The sequence below is a fragment of the Capra hircus genome, chromosome 8 (genome assembly GCF_001704415.2).
Source record: "Capra hircus breed San Clemente chromosome 8, ASM170441v1, whole genome shotgun sequence".
Lineage (NCBI taxonomy): Eukaryota > Metazoa > Chordata > Mammalia > Artiodactyla > Bovidae > Capra > Capra hircus.
In genome coordinates, this window is record NC_030815.1 from 31,433,223 (window position 1) to 31,458,882 (window position 25,660).

General features: G+C 39.0%; 1 protein-coding gene across 1 annotated transcript in view; it reads right to left on the reverse strand.

Annotated features, from left to right (window-relative positions):
- Positions 1 to 2,888, reverse strand: part of LURAP1L (leucine rich adaptor protein 1 like) — a 49,169-nt gene extending 46,281 nt beyond the window's left edge. The window contains exon 1 of the mRNA XM_018051969.1: positions 1,885 to 2,888. Within this exon, the coding sequence (XP_017907458.1) occupies positions 1,885 to 2,190 (306 nt within the window). The 5' untranslated portion in view covers positions 2,191 to 2,888. The remainder of the gene's footprint in view (positions 1 to 1,884) is intronic.

A 25,660-nucleotide genomic window follows, 5' to 3' on the forward strand; every position in this document is an offset into this window, starting at 1 on the left:
CTCCTGCTGTTGCTGTTTCTGTTTGTTATTTTTAATGTATTTATTTATATAACATAATCATCATATATAGCAAGATCTGGCTTGGGAAAACAGATTTCTATGACATTTTCATGGAGAAAAACAAACAAGGCTAGAAAATACCTTTCATTGAAAAATGACAATTTTCTAAAAATCTTACAAAATTCTTCAGTACACTTGGCTTGATACACAATTAATATAAATAATAAATGGTGAGTACAAGAGATTTGAGAGCCCTAAATGGCAACCCACTCCAGTGTTCTTGCCTGGAGAATCCCAGGGACGGGGCAGCCCGGTGGGCTGCTGTCTATGGGGTCGCACAGTCAGACACAACTGAAGTGACTTAGCAGCAACAGGAGAAGCAAATAGGCTCCTTGAACTTTTATGTTGTGTATTTTGAACACCTGGTTAATTACCAGATATAGTAAATGTGCTTACTGAATAATTATTGAGTAATATGTACAACCTGTGGTGTGTGTATATATTTAGTGAAATATCGTAAGAGTGAATAGAGTAATGATATCTTTGCCATGCATACATAGAACTATGTATATATGAATCTCTACATGTTTGCTTTCAACATCTGGTGCATTCCAGTTGGGAAGAAAATGAATACTTGAGGCATAAAAAGTAAAGTTCTTAAGTAGACCAGTTTAAGAGATCTTAAGAGAGGTTTTTGGAGCCCTTTTGTTGATAGTGTGGTAAAAATTCTGAATGTAGGACATGATCTCTGAAGAATGGCTTTTTGTACAAATATGTTTGCCAAGATTACTTTATGCTGTGGAATTTATTCCCTCCCAGAGTTCCAACTGCAAAAAGAGAGGAGCTAGGGTAACACTACCGGTTACTTCTTTTTCATGCAAAGCCCCTATAGATAGGATGTATGTGGAAGTGGCTGAGGCTCCTGTTGTTACTTTCCTCATTTTCAAGCTGGTGGGAAATGCGGTTTTGTGGTGTGGTCATCTTAAAAGGATTTGGGAAGGAATTATTTCCTCCAACCAGTTCATTGTAAAAAATAAACCGAGGTCCAGAGAGGTTAAGTAATTTGCCCGAGTTCATGGCAAGTAAATAAAGTGTCTCTCTCTAAGTACATCCGGAATAACAAGTATTCTAGGACCCTTGTTAGCCCCATTGTCCTATCCTTAGGCTAACGTTTGCAAACAGCACAGAAAACAATTGCAGATTGAGGACTGAGGGGGAAGGGTAGGAAGTGGTTATTAGCAAATCCCTGGGCCTGGGGATCACCTGCTCTTTCGGATCAACCGTGAAACAATCTATTCATGAGGACACCGAGGACGACTGAGCCATTGTTTTCAGAACCAGCAGTGGGGAATCAGCTCCACAGTGGCTTGGGGGTTGCACCAAAGGGCGGGAGCAGCAGTGGTGTAAGAGGAGTGAGCCAGGAAGAAGGGCTGCAGGGACCCCGCCGCGCCACCTTTCGGCAAACCAGGAAGTGTTTTTGCAATAAGCACGACGACGGACCGACCCACGTTTGGAAACGAAAGTGTAAACGGCAGACAGAAGGCCCCTGATGCCTGCAGTAACTGCAGACCCTCGGGCGGGTTTACGCCTGGGAGGCTGTGGACCGGCAGCTGAATGGTCAGAGCCGGCAGCAGCGAGTTGGCTTCAGAAAGTACACAGAGCAGGGCAGGCTTTCCGGTCTTAGCGAACTGCGACTCAGCAAAGTCTCCCGTAAACAAGCTTCCTGCAGCTACATCCATATGCGCGCCCGCTGCGCCCCTCTCACCAGTGTTACCCATGCACCCAGCCCTCTGCTCGGCCGCCCCAGTCGCCCTCTCTCCCCGGCTCCACCTCCCGGGTCTTGCTGCCCGGGTTCCCACTCCCACAGCCGCGCAACACACTCACCATCTCTTGCCTGAGGAGGTGAAGCTTGGTTTCCAGCCTCTCCAGGGTGCTACTGGAGTGGCTGGGTCGTGGGGAGCCAGAGGTTGGGGAGGATGAAGAGGAGGACGACAAGGAGAGAAGGAAACTGCAGCAGCTGCTGCTGCTGCTGCAACCGCTGCCGCCGCCCCCGCTCCCCCCTCCGGGGTCTCTGTCCCTCTCCGGGGGAACCGGCTCCTCCCCACGGAGCGAGCGCACTAGGCTCTCGGGCACTTTGCGTCCCAGCTTCAGCTCGATGTCTCTGAGGTCGGGCAGCGGGCCGTCTTCCATGACTTTTCAAGAACGATGAAAATGGTAATAAAATACCACCGATGAGAGTCAGCAGCGGCCTCCAAGGCTGCCTGGAGATCGGCACACCCCTCCCGAGCCCGGGTGTCTATCCTCCGTGGTTCAAATGCACTGTCCACTCCATAGCCGCCTGCGCGCGGTTTAAGTCCTGAAATCCGCACAGGACGCAGCGGGTCGCAGCCGCAGTTCCCGGGGCGCTGTGACTCGCCCAGCACTTACAAGATTATAAAGCCCTCTTCATCCTCTTCCTTTTTGGCCACCCCACTGCAAAGTTGAGTTAATTGATATTGCAGAGAGGGGGAAATTCCGAGTGCTAGAGACCAAAAGACAAGAGAGGGAAATGTCTGTTTCAGCTCTATTGGGGGAAAAATTCACGTTATAAAACTGTCCATTCACATCCCAGCGCCATTCACCGACTGCCCATCTGGTACCATGCGACACAAAATAATGATGTGGCCACACTCCAGGGTTGTTTCATTTCCCAGCCATATGTCTTCAAGCTTTTGGTATATTCTGGATTATCAGAAATAATTTCTGGTCCATGAGAGAAGAGGTCTGTCGTGTGCCCAGACACACTAAAAAAAAAAAAAAAAGTTTGCTTAACAGTTTAGCGGCTTCCTCAATGCTGCAGAAATTCCCATCTCCCCATTTAGGCTGTTAGATCCAAGTCACTGTGTTCCTCCAAGCCTCGGAAACTTTAAACTCTGCTGGCAGGTGGACCAAACCAGGGCCAACCCTTGTACCGTAAAGCATAGGCAAGAAGAGCAACAGAAAATTTCCCACCCCTGCTGCTCTCTGTAGTTTCAACGTCCTGTCTTAGTTGAAAGCACCTACACTTTGATTAGACTTAAAGGTTCAGTTTTTCAAAATTGCCGGGTAACGACAGCGTCTAGAACTGGTAACAAATATTAGAGGCAGAAAAATGTCTTTAACTATAGTATCATTCCCCATCCCTCATCTTCCTATATGGCAAAAATTTTGCTTCAGAGAAGCCTTTCCTAATAATTTTGTACTAATGTAAGGTGTAATAATTCCACCAAAAGTTCATTGAGAGTGTACAACCAAAGTTAATTGTCTTATCAAACGTTACACTATGGCAGCACAAGCAAATGTGAAAAATTAAATAGCCAGAATAATCTATATGATTACTGAGTGGTAGATTTTAAAAGGGGAAAGTTGCTGATATACTTTTACCTTAATTATGGAGGAAGAATATTGACTCTAACTGGTAAAAAGTTGTCTTTGGTAATTTATCTTTTTTTTTTTTTTCCCAGCTATTTAAAAGAAACCCAAAGCATGCCATCTATGGATCTGAGATACTTCTACCAAATAAGTTATTATGAACTCTGTGGATTATAGTTTTGATTTAACATTGAATTTGTGTTAAGAATCTTCAAGCAGAGGGTACTGTTTTTCAGTCTACTAAACTACTATTTGGGATTCCATTAGGATTTTTCAAAATAGGGATCCCTCTCTTTCTGGGACAAATAAGTACTTGTGTTCTTGGTCTTTCCCAGAGATATCACTCAGGTTTTACACTTATGAGAACATGGGCAGCTACATCTCAGAGTATGTTTTTAGCAGAGCCATATCCAAGAAGCCTAAGGATAGAAAATAGGCCTTCTCAGTAAAATATTTCATATCGAGGAGAAAGTTGCTAAAGTTCTCTTGTCAGCATGTCAGAAATTATAGGTTATTTCTTCTCTTAGAAAGAAATGAAATAAAAAGCTGTAAATTAAGTGACTCAATCAAAGGGGAAAAAAACTAAATCTCACCTCACTGATAAAACTTCATGCTTTGTCCTATATTTGGAAAACCACAAGATCATTGGGTAGCAATTATAACGAAGAGGTTTTTTTTTTCTTTTTTAATATTTTTTGTCATAAAGCCCTTACGAAGTTCAGCATAGGGCTGGTTGAGAAAAGTAGCATACAAACACAGTATCTAACTTGAACTTGGTCCATAAAAATAGTTTATTTTAAAATTATCATCGATGTAATTGTACAAAAGAGGAACAACTCTTTGCTGTGAGTCAAAGACATTGATACTGAAGGTAATTAAAAAATAGAAAATGGTTTTTTTCTGTTTTAGATTTCTGCAGAGAAAGCATCTCCAGAAGTAAAAATATGATCTATATGTAATTTAATACTTTGTGCCAGTGCAATATAAAACAAACATAAACTTTTTAGGAAAAGTTTAATTATGTTATACCTTTAAAATTTCTCATTAATGCTTTATGACATTTTAGTTTAAAATAGAGATGTTTTGAATGACAAAATGATCAGTTTCACAACGTGTTAGAATCACAGTAGTCTTAGTAGGCTACTAATAGATTGTATGAACGCTGTCACTACTGCTTTATTTGGTTTGATCTGAGGACATTCCTTATCTAAAATGTTCAAAAATAAGGGTCTTTTTTACTTTGGGGTCTTGAGAATATTTTGTTTTCAAGAGTTTTCTATGATGAAAAAAAATGTGTTAGAGCTTTAACTAATTGCTGTTAGCCCTATATCACACATTGATTTGGGGGATTAGTTGACAAGAACTGCAGTACTGGGTCTAGGATGCAGGCTGAGGAGGAAGTAAGGTCATCAACAAGAAGAGGGCACATGGGGAGTAAAGAGAAAAAAAATAGGAGGGAAAAACTCTTCAGAGCAATTTTTTTTCCCCTGTATTTCGCTAAGCCCTCAGTCTTAGCAGTGCTGACTTCCTACCCCTGCTTTTCTCATCGTCTCCAACCTCCTCTTATTTCCATAATTGATTGTATCTTCCAGCAACAACCTAAATTAAGGATGTTTCCCCAAGCCTAACATATTAAAAAGTAAAATCCTAAAAGTTAGGATTACTGTATTATTTGTATTTGTAATATAATTTTCTAGACCCAGAGTACTTGATTATATGCATCCTTTATCTGACTGCATTATATATGAGCTGTATTTGCCCTTTGTCTGTTTAAATGCCTAAGGAATCTAGGACTTCCCTGGTGGTTCAGATGATAAAGAATCCACCTGCAATTCAGGAGACCTGAGTTTGATCCCTGGGTAGGGAAGATCCCCTGGAGAAGGGAATGGCGAAACACTAGGTATTCTGGCCTGAAGAATTTCATGGACAGAGGAGTCTGGTAGGCTACCATCCATAAAGTTGCAAAGAGTCAGACACTACTGAGCAACTAGCTAGGAGTCTAAGAATGGTCATTAAACTATGGGGAACTTTAAGAGACTGGGTTTCTTCCCTAGTTGGATTATGTTCACAGAGAAAGAAAGAGAGCCTTTTATTTATTATCATTAAAAAAAATCCAGTAGCTAATGAAGTGGGAACATTGTTGAACTCAGAAGACAAGTTTTAAAAGAATGCCTCAGTCACAAAAACAGAGTGATGTGATGTAAGCTTCACACATTCCTCCCTTAGAACACTTCCTGGTATGAGACAGTGTTTAGGGCAAAAGTACACTCTCTAAGACTGTGTATGTTGTGAGTAATGTCACTCTTTAATCTGCTGCTGCCCTTGTGGTGAAAGGGGAAAAATAAAAAAGGCCTTCTACCTTCTCTCTGTCACTGATTGGAAGTTTTCAGCTTTCCCAGCTCTGCCAGCACGGAGTTCAAGGATTAGGACAAAGTCTCTAACCTGAGATTCTTCTCCCCACAGTTCAGAGGAATATCAAGCAGTTAACAGCCTCAGGTTACCTTTAATAATTTTAGGAAGTATCTTTTATATTTAATGAGTGTGGGGTTCTTTAAATCTTTGTTTTAAATGTGTAGAGGTGTTGTTCCTCTTTTTTTTGTTGTTGTTCAGCTGATTATGTGTTTAACAAGGAAGGTGTCAGCAAAACTGAAGACTGTTGATCTTATTCATTACATATCTGCTAAAGCTGCAAAGATTTTTCCCTGCCTGTTTATTGTCATTCAATTTGTGTATAATTTTGTAGCTGAGTTGGGTCTGTTTATCAAGTAAAATCATCTGGTTTGTTACCAACTTGAACAACATGTGTATTCTCTATATATCCATCTAATATATTTCTGACATCTCTTCCTAAGAAGCATAGATCCTTTAAATAGTACTCTGATTGGAATCTAATTAATATTTATAACCAGAGCTAAACACTTTCCTGAGAGGTTCACTAGACAATGCTAAAGTAGGTCACCAGCATTTAAGTCTGTCTTATCCCCTCTTCATAATCCCTGTCAAATCTCTCTGCCTTCATTGTTTGTAATAGAGTCTTTTATTTCCTTTTACTTGATGTCCTAAACTCTGAATTTCTACTGAATGGTGCATAGCAGGGCCCAGAAAATTGATATCTTTAATAAACCTAATTTGCTCTTTTCTTCTGTAGCCATCCCAGTTTGAATGGACTTAAAGGTTGTTTCAGTGGAGTGCTGGTAAATGTTTATAATTAGCTGTTTGAAAATATAGAAATAGCTGACTTGTAGCTTTTGACAGTTTTCATAGTGTAAATATTTCTACCATAGCTGATTTCAAGCTTCCAGTGTGAGCTGGAAAAAAATGGGCAGTAGTACATTTTTTTCCCTACTGTTTCCATTGAACAGATAAATTGATATAAGTAGTGTCAAGAGCACGGATTGTAGTAAATTGTAGTCAAATAATTAGGAAGTGATGAGTTTTGATATTCATTACCTTTGTCTTAGTATAATTCACCTAATTTAAAGCTTATACAATGTAATTTTAAAAATTATGGCTGTGTTTAGCAATTGGCTAACAAAATTCCAATTGGTTGCTCTAAACTGGTATGGGCTGGCTCCGGTGTACCTGTGTCTCATAAAATCCTGGGGGATGGTCATTAATTATAGTTAAGAGATAAAAACTAAAACCAGAGAAAGAAGTGCAGCTTTAAATCTAAGGGCTGGGTAAAGTGGTAATGGGAAAGTGAGTCCTGACGTTGGAGCCAGAAGTTTAGAGGACTCATAAAACTGTGTTGGTTTCCTGGAGCTGCTTAACAACACAAATGGAGAGGCTTGAAACAAAATTGTCTTATAGTTCTGAGAATAAGAAGTCCAAAATCAAGGTTGACAGAGCCATAAGGCCTCTGGAGAGTTTAGGAAATGATCCTTCCTCGCCTCTTCCAGCTTCTGGTAGCCCTGCATATTCCTTGGATAGCATAACTCCAATCTCTGCCTCAGTCATCACATGGCTATCTTCCTTCTGTGTCTGTATCTCAATTTCTCTCTGCTTGTAGGAGGTCAGTCATTTTGGGTTAAGGACCCATCCTACTCAAGTATATCTTCACTTAGCAAAATAAAACAGTAACAACTGTATCCCCAAATAAAGTCACATTCTGAGGGATGATTGTTCCAACTCCCAGAGATACTGAAGGACAGGGGAGCCTGGCGTGCTGCAGTCCATGCGGTTGCAAAGAGTTGAACGTGACTGTGTGACTAAACGGGAGTGTGATAGGGCTAGGATTTCAACATAGCTTTTCCAGCGACACAATTCAACCCATAACACTGTGAAATAATGTCTGGTCTTACAGATTTGCTTCAGGCATGAGGCTGTGAATCACATGAAAGAACTGGAAATTTATTTTTATTTGGTACTTTTTTATTTTTGGTAGTGATGTATAGAGGTCACCTTAAAGGTGGAAAGCCACAGAAAGGAAATAGTTAAAGGACTCTTTCCCTTCTATTAATAATCACTTATGAGTTAGATAATAACAGCTATTAGCTTTTATAGACTAGGAAACTTTGATCACTGAAACATCCTGATCTTGAAATGGCATAGTCTTTGACATAATTCATATAATCCACTTTTGATATCTTTCATCCAGTACCTTGACAATTTCTGAAATTGAATTTGAGGTGGGCTCTAATAGTGTATGCTGCTGCTGCTAAGTCACTTCAGTTGTGTCCGACTCTGTGCGACCTCATAGACAGCAGCCCACCAGGCTCCCCCAGACCTGGGATTCTCCAGGCAAAAAATACTGCAGTGGGTTGCCATTTCCTTCTCCAATGCATAAAAGTGAAAATTGAAAGTGAAGTTGCTTAGTTGTGTCTGACTGCTGGCGACCCCATGGACTGCAGCCTACCAGGCCCCTCCGTCTATGGGATTTTCTAGGCAAGAGTACTGGAGTGGCTTGCCATTGCCTTATAACACTAAAACATAAAGGTGGCACTAGTGGTAAAGAACCCACTTGCCAATGCAGGAGACTTAAGATACGGGGTTAGATCCCTGGGTCAGGAAGATCTCCTGGAGAATGAATTGGCAACCCACTCCCATATTCTTGCCTGAAGAATCCCATGGACAGAGGGGTCTGGTAGGCTACAGTCCTTGGAGTCGCAAAGGGTGGGACACAACTAAGCAACTCAGCACCAGCAAAACATAAAAGGACTAAAGAATATCATCTTTCTATGTCCTAGCTTAGAGGCAAACTTATACGTTTGATTTGAAAATGATTTGACAAATTTTATTTGAAGTATTGCTTTTATAGAACACAGAAGCTAAGCATATCGAACTAGAACCTCAGTCATGGTAGAAAAAAGCAATGGAATGCTCACAGAGAGGAAATGTCCAAAAGTTTACAGAGACCTATGCTTTTACACAAAGATTTCGACCTCTAGATGTGGCTCACGCCATAGAATTTGAACCTGGATGCACGGCTTCAGGATCAATGCCCATTTCTGGCAGTGTCCTATGAATATCTCAATATCTATCTGTATTCTAGACTTCTAGTTTCTCCTTATTCTTAGGGTTACAGGTACCGACAGAAAAGCAAAAATGCCTTTCGAAAGCATGGCAGGAAGAGAATAAGGAAAACAAGTTTTATGCATTTTTAATTTCAAAAAGATCATAACGATTCTCTATAAAGACACACATAAAGTGAGTTAGTATTATTTGCGAGTGAAAACTCAAGAACTTCTCATAGTAGAGTTATATAGATCTTAGTCTTAAGACTTAAGAGCATTACTCAACAGTTGAAATGAAACCTTGTTGCATGGAGAGTCAGAGAGAGAGAATATAATTTTCTTTCAGAAGTCTGTGTGATTCAATGAGAATACTTATGTGACCAGAATGAGACATATTGAGCATATGCATCTTATATAAAAGATAATAGTGTAATTACATCTTCAAATATTAAGGCTGAAAGTTACTGGTTATAACACCCATTTAATGAATCAGGCAAGAACCTTTTTGGAGTTTTAAAAAGCACTTTTAAATCAGAGCAGCACAAATCACAGTGACAAAGTGGAGAATGTATCTGTTCTATATGTCTGCATCTACAGCAGAAACTAACACAACATTGTAAAGCAATTATATCCCAATAAAAAAGTAATTAAAAATAATTTAAAAATAAAGAGGAAACTCTGAAAAATAACTGGCTAAAGGAATAAGTGTTATATGTTAGACATTATTTTGTGAGATTCTTTACATGTTTTGTATCGTTTAATCCTCAAAACAACCCAGAGAAGCAGATGTTATTAACCCTGATCTCAAAAGATTCATTTGAGGCTCCAAGAGGTGAAACCACTCACTTAATGTTCCAAGAGCATAAGTGAGAAAGCCGGGATTTGCCCTCAGCTATACTGACCCCCAGGGCTTCCCTGGTGGCTCAGCTGGTAAGGAATCCACCTTCAATGTGGGAGACCTGAGTTCGATCCCTGGGTTGGCAGGATCCCCTGGAGAAGGGAACAGCTACCCACTCCAGTATTCTGTCCTGTAGAACTCCATGGACTGTTCCATGGGGTCACAGAGCCAGACACGACTGAGCAACTTTCACTTTCACTTTCATACTGACTCCCAAACTCCTATTGCTTCCATGTTTTATTTTTTGAAGATAGGCATTAGCCCTCTTTCAGAACTGTTATGGGTTCCACTGCTACACACATATTTTTAAGAAACCAACATTGAATTAGTGCTTCCTGTGTTCTTAGAGAAACTCATATTCCAAATGAGGTAGAGTTAAAAAGTAAAATAGATTAGAAAAAATAAAAGTGCTTTCATGGGAGATCCATTTACAGTGCATCATTAGGGAGCATTAGGGTGTTCTAGAATGCTGTTCCCATTCTCCACCTTTGATTTCAAATGAATTATTACTCCTCTAGCATGGAGCTGGAGTTTGAAGCTGAATCTGGCACTTCAAGGAGCCCAGATTTGAATGTATGTGGGAGTTAATAATTTGGTTCACAAAGTGATGGCCCTATAAGAAATGATAGACATGGGCAAGCAGAGAGGTCATGAAAAGGTGCTGTCTGAAAGCTTGTGCAATAGTCAGCGCTGTGCAGAAGGGTTTACGACCTTTTGTCCAGGGAGTCTGCTCTTTTCCAGTGTGATATGACAACTGCCTAGGGCAATGCAAATTCATGGGGTTAGAAAAAGCCCAAAGGCCCCAGCCATTCCAGAAGATGAAAGGCAACTGAGATGGCGTGGCTCAGTCTCTTCTTGCACCATTACATACCCAACCCACGTGGTGTAGCTGATTTTGCAGTAGCTGATCCTCCTTTCCATAACCTTTGGCCTATCGCTTGAGGTTATGCTTTGGGACTTCAAATATGCCCTGGTTTGATTTAAGAACATTGCTCAATTCTATGTAAATTTCAGTATGCTGTACCAGAAACGCTTCATATTTGAATTGAGTTTGCATCAGTGCTGGTCCTTAGGAGTCAGTGGAAATGACACGATCCTAAATATCCAAGGTGCTGTAGGACACGATGTGGTCTCAGAAAGAGAGAGAGAAGGAGGGAAAGAAGGAAGGGGGGAAAAAGGATGGGTAGTGGAAACTGGGGGAGAGGAATAGCGCTTCTGACAGGTGCACACCTAGCAATTCCACGCAGACAGTGAAGATCACTCTTGCAACAGCAACCAGTTTCATCCAACAGCTGTGGAGAAATGGGGAGCAGAAGCACTTTTCATTTCATTCTCATCCTCTCAGTTTTGGTTTTGTGCTGCAAATGATTTAAGGAGATAATAGGATTCTGAGAAGACAAATTTTGATTAGGATTATTGCCTGTTATAACCCAGAATGCCATAGTTGAAAGCAGACTATGTGTGACATAAATAATGGGTGCTCTATATTTTTAGTAAACGATCTAGCAAAGTTATCTTCCTACAGCATGAGCACTGAACTTTATTATTTTCTTTTTCACATTCCCATTCAAATATGTTAACTAGAAAGGAATTCACCTATGAATGTTCAGGAACCCTTTAGCCTGGTTAGTTTGTGCCATGTTGGGTAACAAATAACTTGGTAGGGGTACTTAAGAGATGGGATAATATTATGGGAAGGGTCCAAAGCCATAAATGGAGTATAGGGACTTAGTTTGGAGTCCTGTGTTTGGAGGAGACATAGATGAGCATCTGGGTACATGTATCTGGATATATAGGAGGAAAAGAGAGTTGAGAGGAGATGGGTCATCAGATACAAGTGCTGATGCTACAGTTTTCCCTGTGGTCATCCAGGAATGTACATGCCTTACATATTAAAGTCTCTTGGCCATCAAATCTGTAATTCTGTTTATATGAATCATTTCTCAACTCAGAAGAAAACTGCGTGTTTTATCTCAATAAACTTGTATCACTAATTCATCTTCATTTCCTTAGTGTAATATGAGCATTGTAAATTGAATCATTTTTGGTTCTTGTGTGAGAACTGGAGTAATCCATAATATATAGATATACCATGGAGTTTATTCATTTCTTCAACATGCTATTAACTTCAGACAGACTCCTAGGCATTTGGGTCAGAGATTCATTGAAAGAATGGCTCAGTTGACATATAACCTGGCATTACATCATTCTGAATTGTGTATGAATAGGGATTATAAAAAAAAATTTGCTAGTTGGCCAGAATGTAGACTCCGTTTTATAGAAGTTAAGTTTCCTGGTGTAATGTAATATCTTCGCTTTGTATTATGGTACCTTTCCTAATTATATGTGTACTTCATTTAAAAGAGTGTATAGGGCCAAACCATATTTGACTAAGAAGGCTTGCAGCGCACATTATTTAAACAAGCATGTTTATGTAGCTATAGAAATATGAAAAAGAACAGAAAATAATCAGACGAAATTATATTCTTCTTTTAATCAATTCCCATTTGTACAACGCTAAGGTTTTTTTTTTTCCTCCCTTATGTTTTTGCTCTCCAACTAAGCTTTCCTTTGCCATTAAATTTTTTTTCCAGTTTTGTTCATAATTTTATTGTGTTCTACTTCTATTTCAATGACAGAGGAATGATATGTGGAAATGTCAACTATGACTCCTTCTGAAATCCTAAAGAGAGAGGATATATGTACATGTATAGATTATTCACCTTACTGTACAGTAGAAACTAACACAGCATTATAAAGCAAATACACTCCAGTAAAATCAATTTGTTAAAATATGTAAATAAGATTCCCTCCCTTGTCCCCTTTCCCCACAGCTCTTTTCAGTGCTTGCCTGTCACTTTTTCCCCATTCTTCCTCATGTTTATCATTTTTCCTTTCTCAACCTATTTCTCATTTCTCAACCTATCCTGGTTGCTAGCCCTTCTCTCTTCCCTCTTGCTCTCCTTTCTTTTCTCTTTTTAATCCTTAGATTTAAAGACTGAAAACAATTAGTGGTGTCTCATGCTGATTGGGGCTGATCTAACACTGTTTCCTTTTAATAATGCTATTTAGTGTTTCTTGAGTACTTGCTTATATTTCATCTTATCTTCACAACTCTAGGAGGTGGGTATTCTTACGGTGCCCATGTTACAACGTGTGGCTCAGTTAACTTCAGCAGTTTTCCTGTGGCCACACAGCTAGGAGCTGTGTTTTATCTCAAGATAAATGCTCTTCTGATTCCAGAGTCCATGCACTTAACTTAATCATTATTGAATGTTTTCCCTTTTCCTCAAAGGCCTGTGATCAGGTCCTTTCCTTCTAATTGATGCTATCTCCCTGTAGGCTGGTGTAACTCAGCTGTGTACCCCTGTCACTTATAACTACTTTCTCCCTCTTCCACCCTCCCAATGACCTGTCCTTGTGTTTGCTGAAACTTGTAGAACAAATCAGTTAAATGAGTTGGGGTGTCTTGTTCTTAATGTATAGTTAGGAAAATAGGGGTAGGTGCTTGGTTGACAAGAGAAAATTAAGTCTATCCTAAGATATGGGTGTTTTTTGTTTTTTGTTTTTTTTTTTTTTTTTAGAAAATTACTCCTATGTTCACTGCAGTTTTATCTTCCATCTCTTTGAAAGTAGATATGGGTGAGTAACAACCTCTGTAAGACCCTAGAAAGAGCAGATAAGCCACTTCTATGTGAATCAGGCAAAAATGTATACCTCTGCCTTAGATCTTGAATGTATAACTTACATAAGATTTGACAATAACCAAGAAATCGAACTATCACCATCTATTTTATCCTAACAGCATTGTAATTATAACAGGAATTTATGTGCTTTTTAAAATATTTTAGGAAACTTAAATACCCAGAGATATTAAATGACCTAATGAAAATGATAATTCAAAAAGTATCTTCTTCATGCTCTGCACAGAGCCGGAGACTTTGCTTATTTTATCTCAACTATGATGTTTTTTCCACTACTTCATGCTACATAGAATCATCATGTCTCAAATTTGTCATATTTTCAAACTAGCTAGTTCTGTACTTTCTTATTTTAATTTGTGCTGTGTTGTACTCAGTCACTCTTTTGTGTCCAACTCCTTGTGACCCTCTAGACTGTAGCCCGATAGGCTTCTCTGTCCATGGGGATTCTCCAGGCAAGAACACTAGAGTGGGCTGCCATGCTCCTCCAGGGGATTTTCCCAACCCAGGGATCATACCCAGGTCTCCCATATTGCAGGCAGATTCTTTACTGTCTGAGCCACCAGGGAAGCCCATTGTACCACAGTTTGTGAACTCAACCTCTTCCATCATTTACAAGTTTGAGAATATTTACTATGCCTTTATCTCTTTTACTCTTATATTCAGTTAATCATCAAACTCTATTGATACATTTTAATAAAAGGTTTTCTATTTTGGTGACTCTGCTATAGTTTCAGGTTCATCACCCCATGATTACATTATCACAATTGGATCTAAATGGATTTTCCACCTTTAATGTTTCCTCTCTCTCATCTACTTTGCATGCTGCTGTTTTAAGTAGTTTTCCTAAAAAGGCTTTTCATCATCTTAAGAACCTGTAATGGCTCCATTGCTTCTGGTCCCGGTTCTAAATTATTCATTCTAACTTTCACCGTTTGACCTCTACAGCATGAAAAATATCTTCCCTGTTCAACACAAAGTCACATGTCCTCACAAGGAAAATTGCCTGTTCCAACTGGAATGCCTTCCACATAGTTTCACATACATGTACCCACTCACGCACTGCCAATTTAAACCACTTTGCCTTTCCCGATAATGTCCTTCTTGTCTAGGATTTCCTACCTTTTTTCATGAGTCCATTCTTCGGTAAACAGACTTATTCTTCTCTTCTTCCAGTTCTTCTCCCCTTCTTGCTTTCCTTCCTTTGTCAAACATTACCATTTCTACTATGTCAGGAACCACACTAGGATGAAAATAAAGGACGTGTGTGAAAAAGACCTAATCCTTGTGCTAAAGAAACTCAAGATCAAGTGAATCCAATTGTTTGTAACATAACCTCATTCATGTAAGTGTTGTTCCTGTGGTGACTCCATTCTGTGAATTTATACTTCTCACTAGCAATTATCATTGTTTTCATGGTAATCAGGAAAAAGAATCAGGAGTACATCCAGTGTGCAAAACAAAATATCTGGTTTTGAAGATATAATAAAGGATCATACGTGGTTTTTGATCAAGAGACTTAAGATCTAGTGGAGGAAGCAGGTTGTATATTAACAAATTCACAGATATATGTAATAATTGACAAAAGTTGATTAAAATGTGGCTCAAATAAAAAGTGATCAAGGAAGGAATCTATGAATCAGAAAATTTGGGAAAAACTTCCCAAAGTAAATGGAGCTTTAGTTGTTTTGGGAGAAAAATATGACTAACAATAGTCACTAGATGGGGGCAACATACCATTTGATTCTATTAATATATTGTCTTCTAGTGCACATTGATTCTTTTATGTCTGGAAATTCTATCTCCCTAACTACCTGGTAGGCTTCTCCAGGAGACCATGTGTTTTCACATGTTTATTTTTGTCTCCTAGAGCATCTAGATCTGATGTGGGCAATAAAGGACCATCCGTTGATTGTGTATAAGCATTAAATTATACAGGCCATAATATTGTGAATTTAAGTTTACCACCATCTAGTTATTCATTATTTTACAACTCACCCAAGTTGTATAATTTTTATTTTATAGCTGGTAAAACCCATACATAAAAGGATTAAACAATCTATCCAGTAGTAGAAAAACCCTCAATGTGACCTGGGATTAAAACATTCACATCTTCCCATTTTCCACTAAAATTCTTAGGAGTTATCTATGAGAGAAGATTATTATTTGCATTTAAAATGCATCTATTGACTTTCAAAAGTGTTCACTGAATTTTTTAAATTTCTCATATGTACGCACATACCTAATGAAGACTGAGGACAGTAAACACTATTGTTAGTTGTGCTGTTTGTCCTCGTTAAATATTTCTTAGACAAAGTTGTTCCCAAAACATTATTTCCTGAGCCATGCTCGTGAATGCAGTACAAGACATAGAAAAGTCCAAATTAGGAAGAATCAAACAGGGCTTCAGAGTAACTGTTTTAATTTAGGATTTTCTATTTTCAGACTGTGGGTTTGGTGCAAATTGATTTACCCCTCTAAATTCAACTTTTATTGTTCATAAAATAAACCTGATAATACAGCACAGAATTCTTCGAATGGTTACATTAATTTTATCTAACAATCTTGTTTTAAAAAGGTGACTTCTTATTTCATATCAGAATATTTTTCTCCATGGAAGAAAAGATGATAGTGCTTAAAACTCACATGGTCTGAAATTAAGAATTATGTGGTAATTTTAAGAAGGTTGCCCAGTCCAAACTTAGCTACTGTAGTTTCTCCATAGCCTATGAGAGAATGAGAAGAACTCTGGGTTCTCTTTGAGTGTGTCTTCTGAAGTGGTTCAGACTTGAGCATGACTCACTTGTTGTAGCCTTATTTCTGTATGTTTAGAAGCACACAGACAGAGAAGGCAATGGCACCCCACTCCAGTGTTCTTGCCTGGAAAATCCCATGGATGGAGGAGCCTGGAAGGCTGCAGTCCGTGGGGTCGCTGAGGGTCACACATGACTGAGCGACTTCACTTTCACTTCTCACTTTCATGCACTGAAGAAGGAAATGGCAACCCATTCCAGTGTTCTTGCCTGGAGAATCCCAGGGATGGGGGAGCCTGGTGGGCTGCTGTTTGTGGGGTTGCACAGAGTCGGACACGACTGAAGTGGCTTAGCAGCAGCAGCAGCAGCAGAAGCACACAGAATGAGTGAAATTTCTAAGGTCGACAGAGTTGTTAATATGATAGAAAGTCCTGGAGCAAACACTCAAAATGAAAAACAGCTGTCCCAAATGTTCTCAGAAACCATGATATGTACTCTGTCGTCATAGTAATCCAGCCATTGTGTTTTAATTTTCCTCACAGAAAACACCATCTACTGTGCTATGGGTTTCCATCTCTCTCTCTCTCTCTCTCTCTCTCTCTCTCTCTCTCTCTCTGTGTGTGTGTGTGTGTGTGTGACAGAGAGAGCTGATAATGCACTGAGTATTGTGTTTCTGCCACTGTTTCTGATGCAATGAGAGATTTTTGTTCCATTTCATTGCTACAAAGAGAAGTTGAATAAAAGAAGAGATTTTTGTGCCATTTCATTGCTACGAAGTTGAATAAAAGAAGAGTAAATGTGAAGGTTTTCTACTTTATGTTTTAGTCCTACATTTTTTTTGCTTTAGGTCATATAAAGAGTATTTGAGAGTGAAAAAATGATATGAAAATTAAAAAAAACCTTGTATTTTGGAAAATGGATATATGGGTGTGATTTTATTTTTCTTTCCACGTTGGCCATTGCTGTAAATACCCTCTCTTCATAATTTTATCTCATATTCATTTTCTTTACTAAAAAAATAAGAGTGTTGACCTACATAGAAGTAAGAAGAAAGTAGTTGTTCCAGCATCTATTCAAAGAGAAGGACTAAATCCTGAAGAAATAAAACATATGCAGATGTATGTAAAATTAATGTCCTATTAGTCTCTACTCAGAAAGAAAACTGGTATAGGAAGGTTGTCTGCTCCCAGAATTTGGGTCAAATAATATTGCTTTCTCTATGGAGTGTCGAAATAGATGTTTATTGAATTTTAACATGGCATAAATCTGAATTAGCTTGCAAAAGGTGTTGAGAAAATCAAGGCTCTCTTAGCTTTGATTGCTGTACACATGGGCACACATGTAACCCTTAAAGACTTAGATTTTAATGACTTGTCAGCCATGAGACTATTCCTTACATAATTACTACTACGTTTGGAAGACTTACTGGGTGTTGTGTATTTCCATCTTGTGTTAGTCAGTCTTCAAATAACTATTACAATCCCACTTAACAAATGAGGATAGCACATCCCATTAAGTAACTTACTCAAGATATCTGGAATCCACCCTGTTCTGTTTGACTCCAAAACCATCTCAAATGTAATACCAACATTCCTCCCAAATTCCTGTATTATGAGTAGGTCATTATGGGTTAAGGGATAAAGTTGATTATGTATATTTGCTTATGTATTTTTTTCTGCTTATTTAACATAGTACCTTGTGAGCCTAGGTCACAATTACTTTTTACTACTCCATAGAATGGGAATCCTTAATGGCTCAGTGGTAAAGCATCTGCCTCAATGAGGCAGACGTGGGTTTGATCCCTGGGTTGGGAAGATCCCCTGGAAAAGGAAATGGCAACCCACTCCAGTATTCTTGCCTGGGGAATCCCATGGACAGAAAAGCCTGGTGGGCTACAGTCCATAGGTTTACAGAGTTGGACCCAACTTAGTGACTAAGCCATCACCACCTCTCCACAGAGTACAAAATAAAACAAAAGCATGAAAGACTTCCCTGCGGGTCCAATGGCTAAGAACCTGTGCTGTCACTGCAGGGGGCATGGATTTGACCCATGGTCAGGAAACTACAATCCCACATGCCACGTGGCATTGCCTAAAAAATACAAAAGCATGAAAATTGTGTCTGTACATTTGGCGCTAGTGGTTAAGAACCTGTCTGCCAATGCAGGAGACATAAGAGATGAGAATTCGATCCTTGGGTCAGGAAGATCCCCTGGAGAAGGGCATAGCAACCCACTCCAGTATTCTTGCATGGAGAATCCCATGAACAGAGGAGCCTGGTGGGCTACAGTCCATAGGGTTGCCCAGAGTTGGGCACAACTGAAGTGACTTACCACACACGCATACGTGTGTATGGAGGCAGGAAGCAAAGTAAGAGACAAAAATTGTTCCCCAAATTATCCTGTGCTAATCCTTATGTTGGAATTTTTAAAAAGTGGTGTTTTAACCAAAGAAGCTTCGGATCAGTGTAGAGATAAATGCCTAATCAGTGGAATTGAAGACATTATTAAATCAACCGCATACCCCTCACAGTGACAGGAAAAACAATTCAACAAACTGTTTTAATAAGAAGTTTAATTTAATTTATGGTGGAAATTATATACTACAGAGTTTTTCATGACTTTCAGCTCAGTTCAGTTCAGTTGCTAAATTGTGTCCGACTCTCTGCAACCCCATGAATTACAGCACGCCAGGCCTCCCTGTCCATCACCAACTCAAACTCACGTCCATCGAGTCCGTGATGCCATCCAGCCATCTCATCCTCTGTTGTCCCCTTCTCCTCCTGGCCCCCAATCCCTCCCAGGATCAGAGTCTTTTCCAATGAGTCAACTCTTCGCATGAGGTGGCCAAAGTACTGGAGTTTCAGCTTTAGCGTCATTCCTTCCAAAGAAATCCCAGGGCTGATCTCCTTTAGAATGTATGACTCTGGGGATTTATAAAACCTGCAGGATATATCCCTATGAAATGCCAAGAATCCACCGGAATGTTCCCCGTAGTGTGCTATGCAGTACACTGGCTCACAGTGTTAATGAGTGTCGTGTGAAGAGAAGAGTTCAGCAGTCTAATCAGTTTAGGAAAAGCTTGGCCAAAATTGTTAGATTTCTACAGTCTAAGTAGAAATATAGAACACACATATGTTGTCAACTATAATAAAATAGCTATTTGTGAGTGAACTCGATCTTTTCTCTGTACTTATGAGCCTATTGATATGACTGAAGAATTTGAAGTATTTTGCAAATTATTGCAGAGCTTTATTATCACCACATATAGCTTGTGAAGTTGTTTGTTTTGTATTCAGTTTGAGTAGGAGAATCCAGAGATGCATTTTAAGGGAAGTTACTACATTTCTGTCACTCATTTCTACATCTGATCTTATAAGTATTTTGAAATTTAGAATATTATGGACAATGAATTGTAAAAATTATCCTCCTCCTAAACTCATACAGACACCTCCCCTCTCCAGTCAAACAACAAAACACTCATATCATTTTTAACCCTTTGTATTAGCAGAAGGATTTTTAAAAATTAGGGTCATCTCTGCCTCACACTAACCCACCATTTCAGGTGTCAGCATGCTAGAAAATCCAGAATTAAGAAAGTAACATGTCCTGACAAGCTCATTTAAAATGCAAATACTCTCTGAAGGAGTGTGACGTGAGCAGTTCAATATGATTTCATTTATCTAAAAATTTCCCATCTTATACAAGAGGGCAGACAAGCCTGGGAATTTTGGCTAGTTAACTAGCTTGAGCTAAGTGCAGAGGGGACAAAAAGAACTGCAAGCAGAGACAGAATGTAGCAGGCAATGCAAGACACATCTCCTACTTAACCATTTGGTTTAGGACTAGTTCTGGTATTCAGATGATGGGTTTTCCAGTGTTAATATGCACAAAGACCAATATAATTCACTGCTTGTGAAAAGAAGAGAGGCTATTCAAGTGAACGCTGATGTGCTTTTTCCCTCATGCATTTGATCTGAGAAAGTAAGATTAAGGCATAGTCAGACAATAGTCACTGTTGCCAGGGGATAGATGATAGATATATGATAAGTCACTGGGCCAGGGAGACTATATTCTGGTGGACATTTCCAAAGAGAGAGAGAGAGGAAAGAAGGAAAGTTGAGTAAGGGAAGCCTGAATAAATCCTTACGAGGCATTTAGGGTGGAATTGAGTGAAAGACCATGAAACATGGATAGAAAAGTTTGGGTGACTATCTCACCGCTTCAAAAACTTAAGTGGAATGAAGAACATGAATGGTTACTAATTTGATAAAATAATTTTTTTTAAAAAATGAGCAAGTTAGTTGAGTGGAAACAGCCTGTGAAAATGATCCCATAAAATGCATTTGAATTCTTGGGCTCACCCCTGAGCCAGGAATGGATATGATGCTAAAGAATGTAGTAAATGCTTTCAGAATTAAACTGTGAGGTAGACACAGCCCAGGTCCCAAGCTGGCCACTGGGTGCGTGACTCACGGAGAAGTTGTAAATGGCAAGCAAAGACTTTGGATAATCAATTTATATTGGAACCACAGTCTATAGAATGTGAATCAGAGCATGTGGAGAGTCTAACTAGCCTTCTAAAACAACACCAGGAAAAAAACAACTACAGTGGGACTTTCCTGATGGTCCAGTGGCTAAGACTCCATGCTCCTATTGCAGGGGGCTGGGTTGAATCTTTAGTCAGGGAACTGAATCCCACATGCCACAAATAAGAGTTCTCATGCTGCAACTAAGACCTGGTGTAGCGAAGTCAGTCAGTCAGTCAGTTCAGTGTTTCATTCATGTCCAACTCTTTGAGACCCCATGGAATGCAGCATGCCAGGCCCCCAGTCCATTGTGAACTCTCAGAATTTACTCAAACTCAGGTCCATTGAGTCAGTGATGCCATCCAACCATCATATATTCTGTCGTCCCCTTCTCTTCCTGCCTTCAATCTTTCTCGGCATCAAGGTCTTTTCAAATAAGCCAGTTCTTTGCATCAGGTGGCCAAAGTATTGGAGTTTTAGCTTCAGAGTCAGTCCTTCCAATGAATATTTAGGACTGATTTCCTTTAGGATGGACTGGTTGGATCTCCTTGCAGTTCAAGGGACTCTCAAGAGTCTTCTCCAATACTGCAGTTCAAAAGCATTAATTCTTCGGTGCTCAGCTTTCTTTATAGTCCAACTGTCACATCCATACATGACAACTGGAAAAACCATAGCTTTGACTAGATGGACCTTTGTTGGCAAAGTAATGTCTCTGCTTTTTAGTATGCTGTCTAGGTTGGTCATAACTTTTCTTCCAAGGAGCAAGCATCTTTTAATTTCATGGCTGCAGTCATCATCTGCAGTGATTTTGGAGCCCCTCAAAATAAAGTCTCACTGTTTCCACTGTTTCCCCATCTATTTGCCATGAAGGGATGGGACCAGATGCCATGATCTTAGTTTTCTGAGTGTTGAGTTTATAATCATGATGGTGTGATCATCATGACTGATCAATCAAAAGTTGATCAATCAACTTTTTCCCTCTCCTCTTTCACTTTCACCAAGAGGCTCTTTAGTTCTTCTTTGCTTTCTGCCATAAGGGTGGTATCATCTCCATATCTGAGGTTATTGATATTTCTCCTGGAAATCTTGATTTCACCTTGTGCTTCATCCAGCCCAGTGCTTCTCCTGATGTACTCTGCATATCAGAGAAGGCAATGGCACACCACTCCAGTACTCTTGCCTGGAAAATCCCATGGACAGAGGAGCCTGGAAAGCTGTGGTCCATGAGATCTCTGAGGGTCAGACATGACTGAGCGACTTCACTTTCACTTTTCACTTTTCACTTTCATGCATTGGAGAAGGAAATGACAACCCACTCCAGTGTTCTTGCCTGGAGAATCCCAGGGACGGGGGAGCCTGGTGGGCTGACGTCTATGGGGTTGCACAGAGTCGGACATGACTGAAGTGACTTAGCAGCAGCATCTCTGCATATAAGTTAAATAAGCAGGGTGACAATATACAACCTTGACATACTCCTTTCCCTATTTGGAACCAGTCTGTTGTTCCACATCCAGTTCTAACTGGTGCTTCCTGACCTGCATACAGATTTCTCAAGAGGCAGGTCAGGTAGTCTGGTATTCCTATCTCTTTAAGAATTTTCCAGAATTTGTTGTAGTCTACATTATCAAAGGCTTTGGCATAGTTAATAAAACAGAAATAGATATTTTTCTGGAACTCTCTTCCTTTTTCGATGATCCAGTGGATGTTGGCAATTTGATCTCTGGTTCCTCTGCCTTTTCTAAATCCAGCTTGAACATCTGGAAGTTCACGTTCACGTACAGTTGCAGCCTGGCTTGGAGAAATTTGAGCATTACTTTGCCAGCCTGTGAGATAAGTGCAATTGTGCAGTAGTTTGAGCATTCTTTGGCATTGCCTTTCTTTGGGGTTGGAATGAAAACCGACTTTTTCCAGAGCTGTGGCCACTGCTGAGTTTTCCAAATTTGCTGGCATATTGAGTGCAGCACTTTCACAGCATCGTCTTTCAGGATTTGAAATAGCTCAACTGGAATTCCATTACCTCCACTAGCTTTGTTTGTAGTGATGCTTCCTAAGGCCCACTTGACTTCGCATTCCAGAATGTCTGGCTCTAGGCTGGTGATCACACCATCATGATTATCTGGGTTGTGAAGATCTTTTTTGTACAGTTCTGTGTATTCTTGCCTCCTTTTCTTAATATCTTCTGTTTCTGTTAGGTCCATACCAGTTCTGTCCTTTATTGAGCCCATCTCTGCATGAAATGTTCCCTTGGTGTCTCTGCTTTTCTTGAAGAGATCTCTAGTCTTTTCCATTCTATTGTTCCTCTATTTCTTTGCATTGATTGCTGAGGAAGGCTTTCTTATCTCTCCTTGCTATTCTTTGGAACTCTGCGTTCAAATGGGTATATCTTTCCTTTTCTCTGCCTTTCAGTTCTCTTCTATTCACAGCTATTTGTAAGGCCTCTTCAGACAATCAATTTGCCTTTCTGCATTTCTGTTTCTTAGAGATGGTATTGATCCCTGGCTCCTGTATAATGTCTTGAACCTCCATCCATAGTTCTTCAGGTACTCTATCAGATTTAATCCCTTGAATCTAGTTGTCACTTCCACTGCATAATCATGAGATTTGATTTAGGTCATACCTGAATGGTCTAGTGGTTTTCCCTACTTTCTTCAATTTCAGTCTGAATTTGGCAATAAGTGTGAGCCACAGTCTGCTGCTGGTCTTCTTTTTGCTGACTGTATTTTTTTTAATATTTATTATTTGGCATAGCCAAATAATAAATATTGAAAAAAGATAAAATGACTACAACAATCCAACATTTCCCATATGATTTAAGTAAACTGTGTTAAACATAAAAGGATGAAGATACAATTCAAATACCTCAAAATATAGCTAGAAAGTAACTTTTGAAACTTGTCTCCTATATTTGTTGAAACAAGGTAACATTAAGTTATCAAGTACAAAGAACTCAACACCCTCAGTCAGTTGGATCTACCTGATATCCATGGACACCCTATCCAGCTACAGTAGAATATACATTCTTGTTGGGTGTCCAAGAAAAAATCATGAATATATTAACAGACCAAATCTTACATCATAAAAAAAAACACAACAAATGTGAAAGAATTGAATTCATACAAAGTACATTGTCTGAAAACAGTGCAATTAAATTTGAAATCAGTAACGGAAAGATAGCTGGAAAATCCTCAAATAAAAACATTATTCTTTATAATCCATGAAGTCAAAGATGAAGCCTTGAGGAAAATTGAAATATATTATTTTTATCTGGATGAAAATATAAGTACAATATATGAAAATGTATGGAATGAAGCTTGACAGGGTTCCAAAGGAAATTTGTAGCATTAAATACTTGTATTGGAAAAGAAGTGAAGTTGCTCAGTTGTGTCTGACTCTTTGCGACCCAGTGGACTGTAACCTACCAGGCTCCTCCGTCCATTGGATTCTCCAGGCAAGAATACTGGAGTGGGTTGCCGTTTCCTTCTCCAGGGGATCTTCCTGACCCCGGGATTGAACCCGGGTCTCCCGCCTTGCAGGCAGACGCTTTAACCTCTGAGCTACCAAAAGAAGAAAAGTTGCAAATCAACAGTTAAAGTTTTCACCTTAGGAAACTGGAAAGTGAAGAGGAATATTAACCCAAAGAAATCAGAAAGAATCAAAAGGTAGGTCAGAAATACACAGAAAGCAGAACAAAATAGTGAAAAAAAAAAAAAAAAGAAATAGGAAATTGTATATTAGAATCAATAAAATTGATATATGTATAACTGAAATTACCAAAAAGACAAAATTATCGTTTTTAGCAATGAAAGAGAATATACCTTACAGACACTGAAATATTAATAAACAAATACCAAGAACAGTTATATGCACATACATTTAATAATGTAGATGAAGTGGGTCAATTCCTTGAAAGCTATGAAATATTAAAATTCAGCAAGGAAGTAGGTAACATGAATACAGCTATGTCTATTAGAGAAATCGAATTTGTATTTTAAAATTTTCCAGAGATCTCCAGTTCCAGATGGTTTCAATGGTGAATTCTGCCAAACATTTGAAGAAGGAATCACACCAATTGTACACAGTATCTTCCAAGAAATTAAAGAAGAGAGATTATTTCCAAGCTTATTTTATAAGGGCAGGATTTCCTGGATTCCAAAACACAGTACAAGAAAAGAAAACTAGAGACCACTTTTCCTCATGAACATAGCCACAAAAATCCTCAACAGAATATTAGCAATTCAGAGTCTAGCCACATATGAAAAGAACAATATATAATAACAGAGTAAGATTTGTCCTGGGACAGAATGCTAGTTCAACGTTTGAAAAGCAATTTATGTAACCCATCACATTAATAGACTAAAATGTTAAACCACATGTTTTTAGCTATTCATGCAGAAACTACACTTGATAAAAAGTAACAAGTATCCATGAAAAGACCTCTGAGCAAACTAGGAAAAAAATGGGAACTTCCTTAGGATGATAAAGGACATCTACAAAAAAATCTTTTTGCTAATGTCATACCGTGACTTATACTTCACACTATATAAAATTAATCCAAGATGGCTTATAGATTTAAGTTTAAAATTTAGAACTTCAAAATTTTTATTAAAAAATATAGGAGAAAATACTTAGTGACTTTGAGTTGTGCAAAGTTTCTTAACCTGACACCAAAAGCATGATCCATAAAAGAAAAATAAAACAACTTGGTAAATTGGACATCATTAATTAAAAAAACAACAACTTTTTGCACAAGGCCTATAAATAGAATAAAAGGATAACTAGAGACTAGGAAAATTTATAAATCTCATCTTTAACGAAAGACATATTTAGGGTATATCTTTAAAAATCTCTCAAAACTTAATAAGAAAGCAAATTTAAAAATGGATCAACAGTCTGAACAGACACTTCGTAAAGATCATAGACAGATATCAAGTAAGCTTA